General features: G+C 42.9%; 1 protein-coding gene across 1 annotated transcript; it reads left to right on the top strand.

Moving 5' to 3' along the window:
• Positions 1-5226: 5226 nt before the first annotated feature.
• LOC308610561 (spermatogenesis-associated protein 31A6-like) lies at positions 5227-17555 on the top strand (the record flags this gene model as incomplete). The annotated part of the gene is given in 6 exon segments (XM_081259651.1): positions 5227-5232; positions 14670-14727; positions 15083-15143; positions 15372-15658; positions 15661-16865; positions 16868-17555. Coding segments are annotated over 6 exon segments (2145 nt in total). The 3' UTR covers positions 17396-17555.
• Positions 17556-18533: the final 978 nt, after the last annotated feature.

Below are 18533 nucleotides of genomic sequence, written 5' to 3'. Positions count from 1 at the left end.
TGCTTACTCACTCACAAATATTTCTAATACATTTCCTCAAAATTTCATCATTAAATCCTGTATCCCTGCTGATAAAAGTAATTCTAAGATATATAAATGAAGAGAAGGGTATAAAGGTACAAATAAGTGGGTGAGTATTAATGAAATTACTTTGTATTGTGCTTTACAAATACGATTTATGCATTTATCTTGTTACTAACACATTCATTCATTCATTCATTCAGCAATCATTACATATTTATAGAACTTCTACTAGGTCCCAGGCACTGCATTAGGTGCTGGTAATACAAGGTGTGGAAAAGCAAGCATTGTCCATATTTCTTAGAGCCTGCAGTCTAAAGAAGAATTACTAATTGTAGTAAATATAGACAGGGTACTGTGAGCCATGGAACAGGGAGCCTTTCTCACCTGGAAGGATGAGGAAAGGCATCCCTTGTGAAATGTCTTCTTAACTGAAGTATGACGTAGGTAGCCTAAGGGGACAAGGGAGTAAAGGAGTAAGTATTTCTTGCAAAGGGGAAAGCAAGTGTTAAGAATTTGAGCTTCAAAAAAGGAATGCTTCACGTTGATATTACAGTCTCAACAAATACAATTAAATTTCTGGTTGTTAATACATTGCATAAAAGTGGAGGAGTGGATTTCTGCCCAAATTAGGGCATATAGTTAGGATTAGAAATGTGCTCTGTGATATCAGTGACTTTAACATTGCAGTGAGACTGGGAGAAAAAACGTACAAAGAGGCTATCCTCTGGACCCAATGGCACTGATGTACATCAAGGCTTTTGCTGAAGTAGAAAACCTGCTATTGATATTGAGATGCTCTTGAATGAAACAATGACTTCAAATAAGAGTTCCAAACTGAAACTCAGAAAGACCACCAATCTGACATGACTTAAATTTGAACTGCTTCTCAGATAGGCAATTTATACTTTGGGGTAAATGGAAACTGGGCTTGGTTTCACTCATGATATCAATGACATTTTGCTATTAAATTTGGTTTAATACTTTCATTTTACAAATCCCTAACTTCAGAAACTCTCTAAGGGAAAGTAAGGGGAAAAGGATAGGACTAACTTGTTTAGTTACATTACCTTGAATTTTACATTTAAATTGAGCTGCGCTATCTCCACCAATGCTTGACTAGAAGCCTGCACAGTGAGTAGTTGTAATGGAGGAGATTGGCTCATTTTAATGGCCACATCTGATGGATCTCAGAGAAATTCAGGTAAAACAACTCTGCATAGTTCATAGTCAATTATTTATACTTACAGAAAAATGCCAAAGCCTAGAAAACTTTAAATGGTGGATAATCGGCAACATTCACATTTTTCCTTGAGGTTTTCAGGATCGTACAAACACATTTAGGCTTTGAAAGACACGTTTTGGAACTTTACTGGAGGTATTCTAAGAAATACCTTCATGTTAAAACAATCTCCAAATATTTTAGGAATAACTAGTATCTCTCCGTAAATAATTCATGCCTTAATTAATTATTATCATTGTTAGAAATTAATACTGAAGTATTTCAGAAAAAGATGACATATTAAGAATGTGACACTGCTTCCATGTCATATAAGAGCATGAGGATATCTCTATTATGAAACTTACTGCATTTTGCTACAACATTTTTGTCTATCTTCTCTTCCAGATTACAAGCTTCTTAAAAAATAGACTGTGCACAGATCTAACTTTCTGGCCTACATTTGCAGCACTGGAGACTACTATTGAAATATTAATTCAAAGGATATTTTAGAAAACATTATAGACAGAACTCTACCATAAAAGAGCATATATAAATATAGCATATTTTCTGATGTTATTGAATCATCTTAAATATTGGTTAATGCAAATTTCAATCTCTAAGGCACTTCTACAACATACCTGAAAAATGATCGTCATCTTGTACTTGAATGTCCTCACTGAGAAAGAAATTGCCAACTCAAAATCAGTTTGTTTCATTTTTAGGAAGCTCGAATTGTTAGAAAACTCACTCTTAAAATAAGTTAAAATCTCTCTTCCTCAACTTCTATGCATTTTCTTGGTTTTTAAATTAGGGGCAACTTGATCTTTTTTTGATTTGACAGCTCTAACATAGCTAAAGCTGGCGTTCAGGTCCTTTGCCCACTTACCTACTCTTCATAATGATTTTATTAAAAGAAATATATTGTGGTATAATATAAAAAATATACTAACTTGAATGTACGCTTTAATGAATTTTGACAAATGTAAATATTTTGTAACTCTGTTTCCATCAAGGTAGACAATTTTCCTATTTACCCCCCTTTGCAGTTTTCCCTTTCCTCTTTGCGGTCACTCTCTACTCCATATTTGATACAGGCAACTGCTGATATGTTTTCTGTCGCCATAGATTCATTTTTCCTTTTCTAGAAAGTCATATAAACAGAAACATAAAGTACATACTCTTGTGTGTCTAGCTTTTTTCTCAGCATAGTGTTTCTGAGATTCATCCTTGTTGCATTCCTCATAATTCTATCCTTCTACTGCTGTATGATATGACATTGTATGGATATACCACAACTGGTTCACCCATATAAATCTTGTTGGAGATTTTCTGATGATGGCCATTCTGACCGGTGTGAGGTGATACCTCAATGTAGTTTTGATTTGCATTTCTCTAATGATTAGTGATGTTGAGCATCCTTTCATGTGTTTGCTGGCAATCTGTATATCTTCTTTGGAGAAATGTCTATTTAGGTCTTTTGCCCATTTTTAGATTAGGTTGTTTGTTTCTTTGATATTGAGCTGCATGAGCTGCTTCTAAATTTGGGAGATAAATCCTTTGTCAGTTGCTTCATTTGCAAATATTTTCTCCCATTCTGAGGGTTGTCTTTTCATCTTGTTTATGGTTTCCTTTGCTGTGCAAAAGCTTTTAAGTTTCATTAGGTCGCATTTGTTTATTTTTGTTTTTATTTCTCTAGGAGGTGGGTCCAAAAGGATCTTGCTGTGATTTATATCATAGAGTGTTCTGCATATGTTTTCCTCTAGGAGTTTGATAGTGTCTGGCTTTACATTTAGGACTTTAATCCATTTTGAGTTTATTTTTGTGTATGGTGTCAGGGAGTGTTCTAATTTCATACTTTTACATGTACCTGTCCAGTTTTCCCAGCACCACTTATTGAAGAGGCTGTCTTTTCTCCACTGTATATTCTTGCCTCCTTTATCAAAGATAAGGTGACCATATGTGTGTGGGGTTATCTCTGGGCTTTCTGTCCTGTTCCATTGATCTATATTTCTGTTTTTGTGCCAGTACCATATAAATGCTGGAGAGGGTGTGGAGAAAAGGGAACCCTATTGCACTGTTGGTGGGGATGTAAATTGATACAGCCACCATGGAGAACTGTATGGAGGTTCCTTGAAAAACTAAAAATAGAACTACCATACGACCCCGCAATCCCAGTACTGGGCCTATACCCTGAGAAAAACATAATTCAAAAAGAGTCATGTACCAAAATGTTCACTGCAGCTCTATTTACAATAGCCAGGACATGGAAGCAACGTAAGTGTCCATCATCGGATGAATGGATAAAGAAGATGTGGCACATATATACAATGGAATATTACTCAGCCATAAAACAAAACTGATGTATTTGTAGTGAGGTGGATGGACCTAGAGTCTGTCATAAGAGTGAAGTAAGTCAGAAAGAGAAAAACAAATACCGTATGCTAACACATATATATGGAATCTAAGAAAAAAAAAAAAAAGGTCATGAAGAACCTAGAGGTAAGACGGGAATAAAGACACAGACCTACTAGAGAATGGACTTGAGGATATGGGGAGGGGGAAGGGTAAGCTGTGACAAAGTGAGAGAGTGACATGGACATATATACACTACCAAACGTTAAATAGATAGCTAGTGGGAAGCAGCCGCATAGCACAGGAAAATCAGCTCGGTGCTTTGTGACCACCAAGAGGGGCGGGATAGGGAGGGTGGGAGGGAGGGAGACGCAAGAGGGATGAGATATGGGAACATATGTATATGTATAACTGATTCACTTTGTTATAAAGCAGAAACTAACACACCACTGTAAAGCAATTATACCCCAATAAAGATGTTTAAAAAAAATCTTGGATATTTTGGTCATATCCAGTTTTACCTATTATGAATAATGGTGTTACACATTTTTGTGAACAAATTTGTGTGACCTAAGACTTCATATCTCTTGGATAAGTATGAACTATTAGGTAATTGCTTGGTCATATGTAAATGTATATTTAACTTTAAAGCTTTCATGCTACAAGCCCATTAACAATGTATTCATGTTTCTCTAGGTCCACACCAAAACTTGATATTAACAGTTTTTTAAATTTTAGACATTATAGTGGTATGTAGTGGTATCTCATCATAATTATAATTTGTACGTCTTTGATGGAGCAATCTCTAATATATATAAATAATATATAGTTAATATATATGTTGTATACAATATATGTAAATATTTTAATTAATTTTTTGGAGTATAGTTGATTTACAATGTTGTGTTAGTTTCTGCTGTACAGCAAAGTGAGTCTGTTATACATATATCCACTCTTTTTTAGTTTCTATTCCCATATAGGTCATTACAGAGTACTGAATAGAGTTCCCTGTGCTATACAGTAGGTTCTTATTAGTTACCTATTTTATATGTAGTAGTGTGTGTATATATATATAAAATGTAATTAGGCACTTAAAAATAAAAGGAAGACATGCAAATAGCCAATAGGCATATATTCATGGATACATATACTTTACATTTATATATATAAAACATATCCATAAATATATTTTTGCCATTTTCTCCCATTGGATTGTCTTTTTATTTTTGAAGTGTAAAAATTCTTTAATCTGTATATGAGTTCTTTGCCAGATATTGATATTGCAAACATTTTCCAAGTTTGATCTTTCCTGTTGATTTTCTTAATTTTGATTTTTATTCAGCAGAAGTTTCCCTTTCCTCTGTGGCTGTCACTGCCTTGTCAGGGTTGGGTTCTGATCCCTAGTCGTTGGAGCAGAGGCCCTCAGGTCTGTTTCTTAGCTGTGTTTCTGATCTGCGGTGTGAGGTAGGGAGGACTGGAGCACCCCCACTGGGATAGAAGCCATTGAGTATTCCTCCTCTGGAGGTGTTCACCTGTGGGTATGCTCTGTTTTGTCTCCTTTCCGCCCATTGTGTAGGCTTACAAAGTACACTGCTGTTGGTACTGCTCTCAGTCCCACCTTAACCGTGGTTATGGCGGCAACTGGCCCTGGTGACTCAGGCATCATTTTCACCAGGCCACTGGCCCAGATCCACTGAGGTCAGGTCCCAGGACTGCAGTAATTATGTACCTGGACCCACTATGTGAGATACGGAGGCAGCTCAGACTCTGGCCTGGCCAAACCCCAGCATGTATGTGCCCACAAAACCCACAGCTGCTAAAGCCAGACCTGTCTCAGCTGCAGGAGCACTTGTCCATTGGGATGTTCCCAGGTGCTGAATTTAGGAAGCCATCAGAGGAAGTGTAATGCCATGATTTGCACAGCCATGAGGAGAGATTTCAGCTCTTCTTCCTTAGTTGCATGTTCCCTGGAACTCAGCTGTGGCTTCAGCCCCGTCTCTGCATGTGGGCCACCCACTGGCGTCTGCTCCCAAGGCTGCTGGAGCACACGAGCTTGTCAGGCAGGAGGATGTAGAAGCGGCAATCAGGGCAGGCAGGCTGCCCAGGTGAGAGGGTGCTGGGTGGCTATGGGATGTACGAGCCTGTCAGGCAGGAGGGAGTCAAGGTGGCAAGCTGGGCAAATGGGCCACCCAAGCAGGAGAGTGCTGAGGTGATGATGGCTGGGGGCCTGTGAGCCACTCTGGCAGGAGCCCTTCCTAGTGCCTGTGGAGGCAGGGGCCAGTGCGTGAGGAGAGAGGCTGCAATGGGGGCCCCGCCCTTTGTGCATCACGCAGCAGTGGCACTTTGCTTCTCTGCTGGTCTGGGCTTCCTCCAGGAGCATTCCTTGTTGTGGAGCTCCTCACTCCTATCCCCTTGAGCTGTCTCCTCACAGCCAACATCATTCCCCTTCCTGGGTCTGCTCTTCAAACCCCACATTCCAACACTCAGCCCCCGTGTGCACCAGTGGTCCCCAGTGGCCGGGGCATGCAGAGCTGTGGCCAGACCACTTGTGTAGGCCTCACTCTCTCCTGCCTGCCACAGACTGGTTGCTGCACTGTTCTCTGAGCCACCAAATTTCTCCTTCTGCCCCAGCTTCTCTCCCCGCTGCTTCCCCAGATGCGGGGAACCTCTTCTCACCTTCAGCTCCGCTCCCCCACCCAGGGTCACAGGTCACGTCCCACTTCATCTGCTCTTCCTTTTCCCTTCTTCTTTCTTTCGTCCTACCTGCTTACGTGGGGATCTTTCTTGTCCTTTTAGGTGCCTGAGGTCCTCTGCTAGTGTTTATCAGGTGCTCTGGGAGAATTGTTCCATTTGTAGATGTATTCTTGATGCATTTGTGGGGAGATATGAACTCCACATCTTCCTACTCCTCCGTCTTCTTGACTGACTAATCAGCAGTTTGAGTTTTAAAAGGCCACTTTTTCCCCTTTGTTAACCTTGGTTTCAGGTTCTACCTAATTTAGCTAATTAGGCTCAGTCTCAGGTCATTGTGGTCTGTATTTACATTTCTGATTTGTACCGATTTGCGAGACAAAGACAGTTGCTTTTAATTCCCCAAAGAACTGGCCTGTCACCTAAATAATATTAAAAGATTGATTTGCCCAACTACGTTTTCTTTAACTTGCTTTTCTGTCTCAGTGAGAAGATTTCCAACTAGACTGAAATTTCAGAATTCTATAGTCTAGAACTTTATGGTTTAATTGATCATACCTTCTAAACTTGCATAAGGCATTCAACAAAGACCCTCTTTCTGAGTGCACAGGTTAGACCCAGAGTAAAGTCTCCATTATTTATTTTTATTATCCCTTAAATATTAGCTGTCAGTTCTTACTTTATATTGTATAGGCTCAGGTAATCCCACTGGTTTCCTTTAGTATGTTTAATTAATATTTCCTTCATATGCCGTCTTATAATATCAGGCAGGGGAAGAATTCCCCAGTGAAACATGTCTATCCCACACAATATAATTAGGCAAAAGAGAGGTAATTATCTTACACAATGCCCATTTAAACATACCAATTTTTATAAAGACTCTGGGGTCCCCAGAGAGTGGTTGAACCAAGGGACTCAGGCACTTTTGTCAATCTTTTAACTTGATTAATTGGTCTAACTTTTGCCCCAAGTAATTGTTGGTCAGGTATCTCAGTGTAATTTTACGTGTATAAAATTTACATGTAATAAAATATACGTACTTTAAACTGGGGTAAATAGGGCAGACTTGTTTGGGTCTGGCCCTTTAATGTTGATGACAAGTAGGAGATCCCTTTGGCCCATCCAATCTTAGGTAGTATTGTATCCAATCTTTGATTTATCTCATTAATGTCTGTTTTATTTATCCCACTTTAAAATAACCATCTAAAGATTTCTTATTCATTTAGGAGAAGTCCCTTTAAAATTTCCACCTTGTTGGGAAAAAGTTTTTAGGCTTTTCCTTCAGTTTTTTTCCCTGTTACTTAACCTAATTAACAATAATTATTCTAATGTTTTTATTAGCATCTGTAAGACCCATTTAGGGGAAGCAGAGACCACAAATAAGGTTTCCCAAACCAATTTTTTGGGTTTGTTTGAAACTAAAGGAGTTTTTAGGTTAACCATTATATGACTAATTTCCAGCATTTCCGCCCCCCCATGGGAACCAATGAAACAGCTGTTTATAATGAGAGCTCTCTAAAAATTTACCAATTTAGAAGTTTCTCCAATTTGAAGGATCCATCATCTGGCCATAAATGAGGTATACCTTAATAGTGACTCAAACCAATAAGACGCAAGAGGCTTCCCCACAAAAGAGTGTAAAGGATGCTGTCTAAATAAGATGCAGAAAGTTTACTCCCAAAAGTAGTTTAAGAAAGTAATGGTCTTTGTTGTACAGGCTGACACAATGAAGGTTAAGATGGCAAAAAGCCCCTGAGAGTTGTACAGTCAGACAAAAGACTGCTCAGAATCCCAGTCTATTTGACTGGCTGCCAAATGTACACCATATAAGTACTTTTGGATGGTAGTGACCAAGTTCTCAAAACACACACACACACACACACACACACACACACACAGAAGAATATCAGAACACTTACATTTCAAAGACACAGTAAGAGAAATGCAAGTTTCCCCTAGAAAGCCTTTTGTTTTTTTGAAGTCAGAATTCTGAAAAGATGTTTTTATCGAGCCAGCTTTTTCTAACTTAACTGCATATGCAATAAAAGAGTCCTATCTTAGTCGTTTTTAGGGCAAGATTTTCTTTAAGTCCCAAGTAAGTAAGCACTTGTAAATGTAAATTTTGTATGGACATAAACCTGGCCAGGATATCCGTTGGAGGCTGGAAATCTGTTGTTCCCTTTTCTTTTGTATTGAAAGCTAAGTTCCCCATTCTGAGTTCAATTTGTGAAGATCACTTTTATTTTGACAAACTCTATTAAAGTAGCCAATTCAAGGAAGACAGGTTAGTCTTCCACCTAATTACCCAGTCCAACTTTTACTCAGTGTCTTTCACCTGAGCAAAGTCTCCCCAGTCTTTCAGCTGAGGATAAACCACAGTGTCTACACTGAGCAAGATCTTCCCAGTGTCTTTTAAGTGAGGCTAACCCACTTGAGCAGAAGTCTTCCCAGTGTTTTTCTACTGAGGATAAGCTCTCAGTGTTTAAACTGAGTAAAAATCTTCCCAGTGTCTTTCACTGAGGATGACCCAAGTACTTCTTCTTGAAACCAAGTTTCAAGGATAACCTACTACTCAAGAGAAGAGTTGAACACCACTGAATAAAACTTAGGATCATCAACCAAAACTGGAGATCCAAGAACCAGGAGATACTCACCCAAATTCGCCTGGACTCTCTGAGAAAGCGGACAGGCCCAAGAAGCCTCTGCTGGTGCCAGGACTCTGGATCCTCATAGAGTTCAGGCAAAGAAGAAAAGTCTGCTCTGGGCCCCTTCATTGGTTGCCAAGACTGCTGACTGAAAACTATGCACAACCCAAAAGGAGAATTATGTTTTATTTGGCAGATTTTCTGAGGACTTAAGCCCAGAACACAGCCTGTCAGATCACTCTGAGGAAGTGCTCAGAAGACCTAAGGGAGGAGTCAACCAAAACCAGGTAGTCAGAACATCAAAAGGTTACTATTAATTAAAGAAAACTAGACATCTCAAGTTAAGGACTTTAGCACTTTTCTATGTATGAGAAGATGAAAGAATCTGGGCTCCGTGAAATCATTCCTTTGATATGCACCTTAACTCTAGAATCAGTACCCTGTTTTTCTCCATCCCGAATCCCCTCAAGGTGCACAGTTGAGGGTTCCTGCTTTGACATCTGACTTGATGGCTGCAACATCCTTTGTCTACTGATATGGCAGGGAACATTTTTCACCCACGGGTAAGAAATTGAGGAGAAAATTAACATAATTCAAGGTATAAAACCATTACAATATTAAAAATTCCCAAATGTCAAACAAACATAAGTACCCTTGACCTGTAAAATGGAAGATGCCAAAGAAGGGAAAAAAAGAAACAATAAAGAAAATGTAGAAAATAAAGCATAAAATAAGATGGCAGAAATCAATAACAGTAGAACAATAATTAAAGAAATCAAGGTAAATGTTATCATAAGATTTTTAAATTTCCAAAAAAAAACCCCACCAAACAAAACATATTGAAAATAAAGTAATAGAGAAAATTTAGGGAGCAAATATGAATGCAAAGAAGACCTGTTAGGTAGTTAGTCAGACATTAGCAGCAAGGAGGTGACGGTGGTGAGAAAGACAAGAAGAAGAAATTGAGTCACACGCAGCCATCTGGGGACTCTCCCTTGACTCCACCCAGAACGGGAGAGACTGTGGTCTGGTGGTGGGCAGCTTATCCTGATAAAGAGAGGCACAGTAACACAAGGGGACTTCTCCAGGCTGTGCATGCCCAGACCAGACAGGCGTATACCCTATAGTAAATCCAAACTCATTATACCATAATTACCATAAATTACATGTGGTTTTGCCCCTCCCCCCACCCAGTAGGCATTTCTTGGGGATTCAAGGATGAGAGCATGCGCAGCAGAAAACTTGTTACATAGCTCAGGACTGTCAGTCAAATAATGATCCTTGTCACTCACCCCCGCCTCTCTGCAAAATGCTCCTTAAAAGCGCTCGTAAGGGGCTTCCCTGGTGGCGCAGTGGTTGAGAATCTGCCTGCTAATGCAGGGGACACGGGTTCGAGCCCTGGTCTGGGAGGATCCCACATGCCGCGGAGCAACTAGGCCCGTGAGCCACGACTACTGAGCCTGCGCGTCTGGAGCCTGTGCTCCGCAACAAGAGGCCGCGATAGTGAGAGGCCCGCGCACGGCGATGAAGAGTGGCCCCCGCTTGCCGCAACTACAGAAAGCCCTCGCACAGAAATGAAGACGCAACACAGCAAAAATAAATTAATTAATAAAAACTCCTACCCCCAACATCTTTAAAAAAAAAAAAAGCGCTCGTAAGCCTTTATAGGAATGCTGCTTTCAATTTGCAGAAACAGTACACCCATCCCCCCGCCCCATCCCGAGAGTGTACCTTTGCTTCGATATACTTTGCTTTGGGCTTGCTTCACTTCGCTGAAATAGCCTGTTCTCAGAAACAGCCTGCTCTTTCTCTCTCCTTCTTTCTCTCCCTCTCTGAGAGTGTACCTATGCTTAAATCAACTTTGCTTTGTGCTTAAGCTTAACCTGGTAGTTTGTGATCCTTTGCTTACTATCATGGAACCAAGATAGCTGGTCCAGGCCTTCCACTGACCTCCTCGGTTGAAGCTATTTTGTTACAAAGCATGTCCACATGGTGACAGACCTAAGTCTAAATTTTGATAAAAGGTTGAATTAAGGTGAGAATATCATATGGGAGGAAAAGACTGTAGGAAAAATAGTAGATGTAGGAGATATGTTTGTGAAAGTGCACATTCATGGCAATATAGCCAAATAAACTCACATGCCCACGTTCCCACTAAAACTGTATAAAATTATGACCAACAAGCAGAGAATACACATTATTTTAAAGCCCTCATGGGGCATTAAGACATATTTACCATGTGAATCCTTCAGTGAATCTTGTGTTACTGCTAAGGGATGTCATAAGGGAATTTTGTGTAAGACTCAAAGCTCCCTTTCTATATGGTTCAGGCTGGACTTGAAGCTTCAGGGGCCTGGGAGGATGGGGCAGGAAAGGCAAGGCACACTCAGAAAAGAGAATACATCCATAACACACTAGGAATATCTGAAGAGGCTGCTCAAGACCTGGCTCAGCCCCAAGGGTTTGACCCCTAGTCCTACTCTTCACCCTACAGCCCTTTAGGGTCAGGACCTTGGCTCACCCTAACCCATTCCTAGCTTCCGGGTATAGAATGAGTGCACATGTCTGAATGTTAATGTTCTCTCAAAATTTACATGTTGAAATCCTACCTCTTAAAGATAGGAGGCGGGGCCGTGCAAAAGTGCTTATGAGCTTTCATGAATGGGATTAGTGCCTTATAAAAGAGACTCTAGAGATATCTCTAGCCTCCTCCCATCATATGAGGATACAGAGAGAAGGCTCCAGCTGTGAACCAGGAAGAGAGCTCTCACTACGAGGTGGCCATACTGGTGACTTGATCTTGGGCTTCCCAGCCTCCAGAACTGTGGTAATAAATGTCTGTTGTTTTTAATCTACCCAGTCTATGGTATATTGTTATAGCAGCCCTAATGGATTAAGACCACATATTTCAAAATTTATCTGGAGAGTGGGGACTGTCTTATCATTGCAAACTAAGAAGTTGGGTTGAGACAACATATGAAAGATTTTCTTTTAAGTAGAAAATTATGGATTATTGGATTTGAAAGTACTAGATTGGTTAAGGAACATGAGTACGTGTGTGTGTGCGTGTTTGCAGTGTGTCCCAAAAGTTTTTGTGCAGTTTAAAGATTTACTAACTCCAGAATTATAAACACTACAAACTTACAAAAACATCATTTGAAGGTTTAACTGTTACCAGATGCAAGTCTGTGTGCCTGATGCACAGTGAGGCTAAATACTGAAACATCAGAGTTTGAAGCAGAGAAAGGTTTACACAGTGCCATGCAAGAAGACATGTAGCTCATGCCCAGGAAAAACCCCAAACTCCCTGAAGGCTTTCAGCAAAGCCTTTTTAAAGGCAAGGTGAGGGAGGGGCATGACTAATTGTTGCAAATATCTTGGTGTTGGATCCTTTGTTCTAGGGGCTGGCCAGATGGGTCAGATCCTGGTCAGGTCATGTGTTCCTGTAAACGTCCAACAAAACAATTATTATTCTCTGTTGTGCAACTTTTTATCTCCATGAATGGGCTCTTAAGAGTCAGAGCCGGGGCTTCCCTGGTGGCGCAGTGGTTAAGAATCTGCCTGCCAATGCAGGGGACACGGGTTCGAGCCCTGGTCTGGGAAGATCCCACATGCCGCGGAGCAACTAAGCCCGTGCGCCACAACTACTGAGCCTGCGCATCTGGAGCCTGTGCTCCGCAACAGGAGAGGCCGCGACAGTGAGAGGCCCGCGCACCACAATGAAGAGTGGCCCCCGCTCGCCGCAACTAGAGAAAGCCCTCGCACAGAAACGAAGACCCAACACAGCCATAAATAAATAAATAAATAAATAAATAATAAATTTATTAAAAAAAAAAAAGTCAGAGCCTTAGAAATAGTCTATCCTGTATATTTCAGGCTCTAGGCAACATTGTTTTACAAAAAGTGCAGAGCCAGCCTGGATCACAGGGATGGACAGAGTTAGCTCAGGCAACAAAGCATAAAGATTAAAGTAAAAAAGATCTCATGTGGAGGCAGATTTGATCTTCCCTATTACATAACTATTTATAATTCTTTCATACTTATGAATTTTGAAAAATAAATTATTTTAATTTTTGTGTGTAGTTCCCTCTGATAGAAAATGAGGCAAAACATACACTATTCAAAATTCACAAAACTAAATAAGTGTAAAAGAAATTCAAGTTCTATCCCTGGGTTTACACAAGACACATACATGATGTGGGAAAGTTGGAGCTGAGGACAAAGGAAATCCTGAGTAAAAATGTCTGTGAAACAGCCAGTCTTCCAGGGTCAGCTTAAGATGTTCAAGAGTTATCAAGTTGGTGGGCCTCAAGTAAAGGTCTCTAATGGATGAAGGAACCAGGTTCCAGATGGAATGAAGAGAAAATTGGCTAAGGTCTCTCTGACAGGATGAGAGTAGTTGGAAGGAGGGATCTGGAAGCCCCAGGAGGGTGCAGGTGTCTGTGGGTGTGGATGGGAAGGAGGGGCAGTGATTCAGCCTATTTCTCGTATTGCCCCTCCCCCACACTCAGGAGCCCTTTGTGACAAGGCCACAGCTCTGTGATGCAGGCCTGGGGTTCTGCCATCAAGTGAACTCCCAGTGCTCTGTTGCCTGAGGGCAGCAATGCAGTTCAGAAGATGGAGAATCTCTTTTCTTTGAAAGACATTGTTGCTATCTGGCTGAGATCCAGCCCAACTTCCTGGGTGATTGAGATCATCCTTGGGTTCCTGTGTGGACTGGGGCTCTTCCTAATGTTACTCCACTGCTTCCAGAGTAATCTATTCTTAGCACCACCTAGGAAACATAGAAACATCAGGAAGGTAAGAAACCTTTGGCTTAATCCCAGCAGAGATTCTCTCTTTTTTTCTTATTCTTATTTCCACTTTTCTAAACCACGTAGAGAGACTCCTGAGATGGGAACTCTCAGAAAAGTATAGAACATCATCCTTCTAGGGAAAAGCCAGGCCAGAGAGGGGTTAGAGTGGGCATGAGGATTTCTAGCCTAAGATCTTAGACCAGGAGTTCAGGTATGGTAGAGGGCTCCAGGGCAAGTCCCAAATGCAGTGACTAATGGTTAAGGACTGGATTACGAAGAGTTCAATCTCTGCAGGAAGGCTGACCCCTGAGCCCTGGTTCACCAGCCACCTTCCCACAGCGGGTGTCTCAAGTGAGACCTTCCTCTGTGTTGGGGCTGAGCCCCTGAGAGCCTGAGAGAAGAGGCTGGACGAGAGGTCTGGCCTTGGGAAGCAGAATCCTATCTGACAAAGCTCACGTGGGCATTTAGGTCTGAGGATATGTGTGTTTCTTGATCAGAGGAACAGTGACAGAAGAAATCTATGGTGATTAAAACTTAAAAAATCCTTCTTGGGCTTCCCTGGTGGTGCAGTGGTTGAGAGTCCCCCTGCCAATGCAGGGGACGCAGGTTTGTGCCCCGGTCCGCGATGATCCCACGTGCCACGGAGTGGCAGGGCCTGTGAGCCATGGCCGCTGGGCCTGTGTGTCCGGAGCCTGTGCTCTGCAACGGGAGAGGCCACAACAGTGAGAGGCCCGCATACCCCCCCAAAAAAAAAATTCTTTGCACTCTTCAAAGAAGAAAAACTGAAAATATTGTTATCCACTTTAAAAATAAGTAAAAGGGGAAAAAACCCCACAGAGTTTTAGTTAAATGTAGAAAGTCATGTTGTTCATGAACACAGCTTGCCTAGATAGAGGACAGTGAGAGTTGGGTGTTAGCCCCTCACTTTTTCTTATCTCTCAGCATCAAGTAAAGCTGAAGGGGAGGAGCAGGAGTAGGAAGAAAAGTGGATCTTTGAAAGGTAAGCCTTTGCCATTCAGCCCTGCGCGACCCGAGAGTTAGCTTCCATCTCTCCTAATCCTGAGGGCCCAGCTTCACGGTCTCTGAGGATGCCAGGGGCAGAGCTTATTCCTCAGGAAACAGAGCCTGAGCCTAATTAACAGAGCCTAATGAACGTGGAAGCACTTTGCAAAGGACAAACCCTTTTCAAGTGAGACTTACCATCACTGTCAGGGACATGTGGCATTGGACACTGATACTTGGGCTCCAGAGTCTAATCCTCCAAAGATTTCCCTTAAAGGGTCATTGCACTCAGCCTCCTGAAAGACTCTTAGGCCTCTGCCTTCACCACCATGACCCAGTCTCCTGATTTCCAGCTTGCAGAGATTGCCTGGAAGAACTGGAGGGGACTCACGACCTGGTTTCACTTCTGCAAAGGTAAAGAACCTTTCCCCTTCTCTCCTGGGTCGTCCTTCCTCCCAGAGCCTCTAATGTGACCCCAGCCCTGGGAGGGGGAGCCATGGGAGGGCGTGGCTAAGGCCCTAGGGTGAGGGAGAGCAGGAGCATTAAGAAGTCAGTGTGGGGGCAGAGGAGGGTTCTTGGGCTGCAGGTGCCCACCCCTGCCTGTCCTGTCCGGCCATCCTGGCCCCATCTGCTCTCCTACAGCTGCCTGGGGAGGCTTCCTGGCAAGGGCAACTTTCATCAGCTCTCATGTCAAGACCCTCCTGGTGAGACGTGCAAAGCCGTGCCTGCTGGAGCCTGTGGAAGATACTGCTTGAAGGGTTGGGAACCCTGCATGAACACCTCCTGTAGGGTTTCCTTCCCTGATCCAGACACTCGAGAGGTGCTGGAAGCACATATTAAAAGGTTTTGGGTAAAGCACAGGTGGACCCGACCCCTCAAGGTCCTCAAGCCCATAAATCTCTTTAAGTCGAAAAAGTTCCAACCCTCTACCGTCTGCAGTTTGCCACTTCCCCTTCAGCCACCTGTGTGTCTGGGTCCCACTCAACAGTCAAGTTTGCTGAGTTCCTGGAGAAACCTCCTCGGGCTCATTCAGGAGAGAAGGTGATAACAGAAGAGTCAGTTCCTACCCTGAAGAGGCCTCTCCTTGTCCCCTCAACTGTGTGTAAGGAAATCCAGAGTACCCTGGGAGCGGTTCCATCTATTGACTACCATGGGCCCTCAAAGGCTTCTCTGACTGGACAGGAGGGCAGGCCACCTTCTCAGTCCCTCACACTCAGCCTTGTGGGCAGAACCTGGAAGAGTGAGAGTGTGGAAGGGGTCAAGAGGGACAGCCTAGAGCCAGGTCCAAGTTCAGCAATGGTCAGGAATGAGCCAAGAGAGGAGAGTGGTGGTCAGGCCTCACGAGACCCCTGCCATAGGGTAACAGTGATGGAGGTGAACTTAGGATCCCCATCTTTGAGAGGTGAAGAGGCCAGGGAGGCTGTGGAGGCCAAGGAGTCTCCTGCTCTTCAACCACAGTCTAGTGTTATCTTGGAAACCAAAGTGTTGACAAAATCCCAAACCACAAATGTACATATGAGGAGTTTAGAGGTGCCAGGGGCCAGTAGAAGTTTTCTACTACCTAGACTGTCTGTTTTCCAACATCCAGGTGAGCCATGCCTTAACATGGAGGTTGCCAGTGAGTTTAACTCCAAAGTAAAGGTACAGTCAGACAACCAGCTTCAGGACTTTCCCAAACACAGGTTCCTTGCTGCAGACAACTTGGCTTCTCAGGTGCCTCAGTGCCATCCCCAGAGAGTCCCCACCAGAGACAGGTTAGCTTCCCAGGAGCCAAGTGGCCTTATGGAAGCCCAAAGGAGCCACCTAGGGCAGCAGGAGCCCAAAACTTCAAAACTCCAAGACTCATGGAGGAGCCAGAGCAAGATGATTGCCCCTACTTACAAAAGAGAGGACTGTAGGAGGCATAAACCAGGAGAGCATGAAGAAAGGTTTAAAGAATTAGGGACCTCTCAAGCTGGAAGTATGAGCCGCCCTGCCCAGGTCAGGGGAATAACAGACTCTATTGGGAGCAGATGTCTCCAGCTCATGCCAGAGAAGAAACATAGCCCTCCAGAAAGCCTCTTCCGAAAAAGGATGAGGCTATTTTTAAAGTGGATTTTCCCCAAGAAAAAAGTCAATGGTCGAGATGCTCTGCAAAAAAAAAAAAGCCCATATCAGCCACTGCCCAGAGTCACGGATCAGTCAAAAGCAGATCAACCTTGAAGAGTGAGACTGCTGAGGGTCGGGCACGCATGACAGCTGTTGGACAGATCCCAGAAGAAAAAAGAGCAATTCACCATGGACTTCATGCCACAAAGTTAAATGAACACAAACTGGAATTCCAAGTCCCAGTATGTGGGTGTTTCTGCTACCACAGGCTTACCTCCTACCCAGAGCAAGGGAGAATGATGGGTTATACAGCCTGCAGTCATAAAGCCACCTCCAAGGGCCAGAGTTGTTCTATCAGGGAAAGGGAAGTCAGACACCAACATAGTTTGAAAAGTGTAAGGTTCGACGATGAGCAGCTGGGCCTAAGGTGCCTCCCATCCTTGCCCCCCAAGAAGAGTTTGTTTCCAGTTAGTACCTGCCAGTATGGGCCAAGGATTCCAGGTGCCCCAGCCCGCCATCAACACTACTGTCCAAGGCATTGTCATCTTTGGGGAGGTGTCTTGCCTGGTCGACAGTAAAATCCTTCTTTAGTCTTCCCTTTAGTAGGAAAACATGTCTCCAAGTAAAAATTCAGTCCATGTAGAGAAAATGATTTTCTCATTAGCACATCCAAGATATTTAATGTTCCCCAATACATATATATATATATACATATATTTTTTCTAATAAAAGCATAGTGTAATGGCTGCTGTCTGTGCTGTGCACTTTGTCTTCTAGAAGGGAGGGGCATGGAGGGAGGTGGACAGTAGCATCACAAGCTTGCTCCTTGTCTCGTGTCCCTTCATTGCACCTTATGATACTGTCATTACACAAACCAAAATTACTCTAACAATGAGATGGGAAAAACCTATGAAGCCCACACCCAAGGATCTGGTTCAACCAGTCTTTCTCCTTCTTCTATGCTACTTTGAACTTTATGCAACTGTAGTGGATAGGTTTACACGATAGGGCCGGACATTGCAATTCAGGCTCCAGGAAGTGTCAGAGCCAAGTGGATGGAAGTTTGGGGGGAATAGAGTATGGGCTCTGAGTTCAGAAACAGGAGAAATCTTGCCCCTGGATCTCTTGGTAGGGAATATCCAACATCTGCTCTTAAGAGTTCCTTCTCTCTCTGCTGAAGGCTGGGATTGAGATATGCCCTATGAACCCCTTTTAGCTTAGGCATAATAAAATGTACAGCATCACCCTCCCCCACCTCTGTTTTTCCTAGACTCTAGAGCAGCAGCAAGGATGGCATTTCCAGCTCTGTGTGTGTAGGTGGGGGGAGTATCAGGGAGGCTGCTGAGGGCTGTGTTGAGTGCAGTCCCATATAAATGAATGGCTATGTTCATGGGTCACCTACCTTCCACTCTATGTTAACCCCAGAGAAGGAGTTTTGGATGAATGGAATAGGGGTGTGACTGTGGGTAGTAACTATCTGATGGTCAAACACTGTGAACTTAGGGTGGGACGTAGGTGTAGAAAAATCCCTGGATCGAAGGAAGGAGGCAAAGTGGTACCAGATTCCCATAAATGTGCAGTTGTGAAAGAGCAGCCCCCTGACATACAACCACCATCTAAAGGCCTAAAGGGGAGGAAAAGTTAAGGGTCCAGTAGCTCATCATGGCCCCACCCCAGGGTCTCTACCCTATTCCAACTCTAAGATCACAGACCTAG

Source organism: Mesoplodon bidens, assembly GCF_964165515.1.
Source record: "Mesoplodon bidens genome assembly, contig: HAP1_SCAFFOLD_1195, whole genome shotgun sequence".
NCBI classification, from domain to species: domain Eukaryota; kingdom Metazoa; phylum Chordata; class Mammalia; order Artiodactyla; family Ziphiidae; genus Mesoplodon; species Mesoplodon bidens.
The sequence above is the reverse complement of the archived record's forward strand: the minus strand, read 5'-3'. Positions and strand labels throughout refer to the sequence as shown.